At 36.9% G+C, this 3,789-nt stretch overlaps 1 protein-coding gene across 6 annotated transcripts; it reads right to left on the bottom strand.

Moving 5' to 3' along the window:
• Positions 1–288: 288 nt before the first annotated feature.
• LOC111190783 (uncharacterized) lies at positions 289–3,517 on the bottom strand. 6 transcript variants are annotated; one of them, XM_049466859.1, is made up of 4 exons: positions 3,264–3,517; positions 3,182–3,225; positions 1,767–1,989; positions 289–1,207 (listed from the first exon to the last, which is right to left on the bottom strand). In XM_049466859.1, exons 3-4 carry the CDS (start codon positions 1,976–1,978, stop codon positions 370–372), a joined length of 1,050 nt encoding a protein of 349 aa, XP_049322816.1. In that variant the 5' UTR covers positions 1,979–1,989; positions 3,182–3,225; positions 3,264–3,517; the 3' UTR covers positions 289–369. The 6 variants fall into 6 exon arrangements, with proteins under 6 accessions (XP_049322816.1, XP_049322817.1, XP_049322809.1 ...); XM_049466860.1 differs by having other exon boundaries at positions 3,324–3,517; XM_049466852.1 differs by having other exon boundaries at positions 1,767–1,986; positions 3,264–3,516.
• Between the last annotated feature and the right edge of the window lie 272 nt (positions 3,518–3,789).

The raw sequence follows: 3,789 nt of genomic DNA, 5'->3' as shown, positions 1-3,789 counted from the left end.
CTGGGTTTACAGTGTAATAACGTTAGTCATTGTAACATTTATACGTTTTTAATTCATACCTAATTAATGATGAATACATTACGTACTCATAGCTATAAGCCATGAATTATATTTTTAGCAATGCTTTACAAGCCACATAAAAGTTACTATTTCGTTCTTAACAAATGATTTACAAATGATGAATAGATCAGGAATTTAGATGTTACACATCAGTTACATACTTTATACATTATAATAAGCTTGTTGCTATTTTAATTGTTTAAAAAAACAAGTTTTAACTCTATTTACAAAAAAAAACCAATAGAGCATGCTTTATTCAGTATCAATAAAAAATGCTTTATTGAAAAAGGGATCAAAGGAAACAGGGAATCAGAAAGGATGAATAAATGGAACTATTTTTCTTCTCCTCATCTTGAGGGAAGGCTTTTGCCAGCTGTAGTTCTCACAAAGGGTTAGTGCTTCCATTTTCTGCACCATCTCCTCCATCTCTCTCTCCTCCTTCTCTTTCTGTTCTTTCTTCTTCTTTTCCTCCTTCATCACCCTGGCTTCTCTCTCGTTCCTCATCTTTTCCATCTCCTTCTTTTTCTTCCTCTCTTCCCTCCTCTTTTCCATCTCCTTCTTCTCCTTCTCTCTTTCTTTCATCACCGTCTCCATCTTTTCCTTCCATTCATCACTTGCTTCAGTCCAGGCCTGCAGGATTCTGTCTCTTTTTTCAGTCTCTGTTTTCTGAATCAGATCCACTGCTTTCTGGACCACTCTCATTTCTAGGAGATCTTTCTTCACCTCTTCCGTCTGCTCTTCGTCTTTCTGCTTCATCGCTCTCAGCCTCTCTCCTTCTTCCTTCAGCTGTTCAATTTCCAGCTTCATCTTCTTTTCTTTCTCCTTCCATTCATCACTTGCTTCAGTCCAGGCCTGCAGGATTCTGTCCCTTTTTTCATTCTCTGTTTTCTGAAGCAGAACCATTGCTTTCTGGACTACTGTGATTTTTAGGAGATCCTTCTTCTCTTTCGTCTGCTCTTTGTCTTTCTTCTTCATCGTTATCAGCTTCTCTCCTTCCTTCTTCAGCTGATCGATTTCCACCTTCATCTTCTTTTTCTCCTCCTCCCATTCCTTGCTTGCCACAGTCCAGGCCTGCAGGATTCGATCTCTTTGTTCCATTGCTTGTTGCACCTGTTTCATTTTTAGGAGATCCTTCTCATCTCCCACTCTGTAAAAAAAATAATCATTGCATCAACTTGAATCAGTTAAATTGTAAATACATACAATTTTAAGTTTATTGAACTTAGCTGAGTCAAAGCTAGATGATAACTTGAATCAGTTAAGTTTATTTAACTACTTAATTGCTGTATGCCTAGGGTAAGGTGGTATGAACCAACACTGTAGAAAGAGCATTGTGACATGTGTAGTGACTAAAAGTTGGTTCAAATCAGACATTTGTTAGAGGTAAAAAATACAGGAAAGGGTATTTTTATGTAGAACACTGCTATGCTAAATTAACATTTAATTTGTGTAAACTTGACAGATTATTATTGTAATTTAGCAGTGATTTCAATCACTGTAAATTAATTTACATTTTTTTTCAGTAGAGTTATTTACTTATCGTCTGTAATTTTAACAGGAAAACTCTGGTAACCACAGTTGCCAGCGTTTTCCTGTAAAAACTACAGTTTTTTTTTTACAGTGCATTTTTTCATCGGCTCAACAAACGTTTTTAAAGTTTTTTCAACATAATAGTATTAGTTCTCCTGACTAAAACACAGACTTACTTTTCAGAGGGCATCTGCTCTTCCTCTTTCTTCTTTTTCAGGCTCAGCCTCTCTCCTTCCTTCTTCAGCTGTTCGATCTCCTGCTTCATTTTCTTTTTCTCCGCGTCCCATTCAGCCTTCTCGATTGTCCACTGGTTGAGCACTCTGGACGTTATGTCTCTCTGCTCCATGATCAGCTTCTCCAGGTCTCTAGTGTACTGGTCTTTCACCATGACTCCTTCTGCTCGGAGGCGGAAAGTAACGAATTACATTTACTCACGTTACTGTAATTGAGTAGATTTTATGAGTAATTTGTAATTTTTAAAGTAGTTTTTAAAATAGGTCATTTTACCTTTACTCAAAGACATTTTGACACAAGTAATTTACTTCACTACATTGGAAAACTCCCCGTTACTGAGTCAAAAATAAAAGGCTGGGGAAAAAACGGTCTGATTTAAAAAAAAAAAGGGCGCAGATGCTCGCACGTGGAATAACGAGGCAGTAATGTCCTCACACAATACAAAATGTGCCTGTTCCGCTGGACAGAGCTCTTAGCATTCAAAACTTCCACCTCAAACCTGCGAGAGCATGTGGTGGTAAGTTATATGTATACTCTAAATTCACTGTTTAGCTGTGGATTTACTTTACAAAGACCAGTAATCTCCGTTCATCAATGCCTCATAGCATTTGCTGTGTGTATCTTCCGCTGATTTTATCACACATAGTTTGCGCTGAGTTTTGTTCTCCATGGCAGCGCAGCTGAACTTTCCCCAGCAGTGGAAATACTCGGGGGAACCGGTGCTCTGTCAAGTTATGCTACCCATCGATATATGCTTCTTTACGGCACTGGGCATGCACTGACCACCATTCTTTTTTGTATGTTTTTTTTTTATGATAATTTCTTAAGTTTTTATTGGGAACATTAAACTAACATTAATCTGCTTGAATGTTTAAAAAAAAACATGTAAATATCAGTTAAAGCATAGCAATGGCAAGTTAAAAAATAATAATGAACTGTAAAGCTATAAAAATACGGTTATGGTTTTAGTCACATATATGACCATAACCTTTTAACAGTAAAGGAAAAAAATGGATCAGAGAAACCTATGCCACTTGTTCTTGAAAATGTGTGATCTGAACAAACACTGCCTGAAAGGTCCAAATTATTATGTGGAATAATAGTTCATTTAAAATGATTTAATGTATGATTTGTTGTACTTTTTTTACATCAAATAATTAAAAGTAACTATGTAACTTTTACTCAAAGTACATTTTAAATTGAGTACTTTTTTACTTTTACTCGAGTAGATTCTTAGATGGGTATTTTAACTTTTACTTGAGTAGAATTTTAGCAAAGTAAAGCTACTTTTACTTAATTACAATTTTTCAGTATTTTTTCCACCTCTGGTTCTGCTGTTCTGCAGTAAATTACTCACATTTCTCGGTCTCTCTCTCTGTCTCTCTTTCTCTCTGTCTCTCTCTCTCTGTCTCTCTGAATAACTCTCTCTCTGTCTCTCTTTCTCTCTGTCTCTGTCTCTCTCTCTCTGTCTCTCTGAATAACTCTCTCTCTGTCTCTCTTTCTCTCTGTCTCTGTCTCTCTCTCTCTGTCTCTCTGAATAACTCTCTCTCTGTCTCTCTTTCTCTCTGTCTCTGTCTCTCTCTCTCTGTCTCTCTGAATAACTCTCTCTCTCTCTGGCTGTGTGGGAACTTCTCTCTCTGTGTGCAGTTCAGTCGCAGACGCAAGCAGAACTGATCACTAAAATCCTCAACTCAGGATCTGATTCACCTCAAAGTTCCGAATTCTATGACGTCATCACACTGCTGCAGCCATGCTGTACTGAAGCTGCTGCCATGGCAACCGTCCACTAACACTGACTAGTTTTGTGTATAAAGTACATATAATATAGATCACAGTGCCAGTGATTATGTATATATTGTGTATGTGCCATTCCACCAAATGGGTGCCATTCGTGTCCCCATGCAACATATATACATATATAAACACAACAAAATAATTTAAAAAATTTAAAGTTTTATTATTAAG

Source organism: Astyanax mexicanus, chromosome 1 (assembly GCF_023375975.1).
Source record: "Astyanax mexicanus isolate ESR-SI-001 chromosome 1, AstMex3_surface, whole genome shotgun sequence".
Taxonomy (NCBI): Eukaryota; Metazoa; Chordata; class Actinopteri; order Characiformes; family Acestrorhamphidae; genus Astyanax; species Astyanax mexicanus.
The sequence above is the reverse complement of the archived record's forward strand: the minus strand, read 5'-3'. Positions and strand labels throughout refer to the sequence as shown.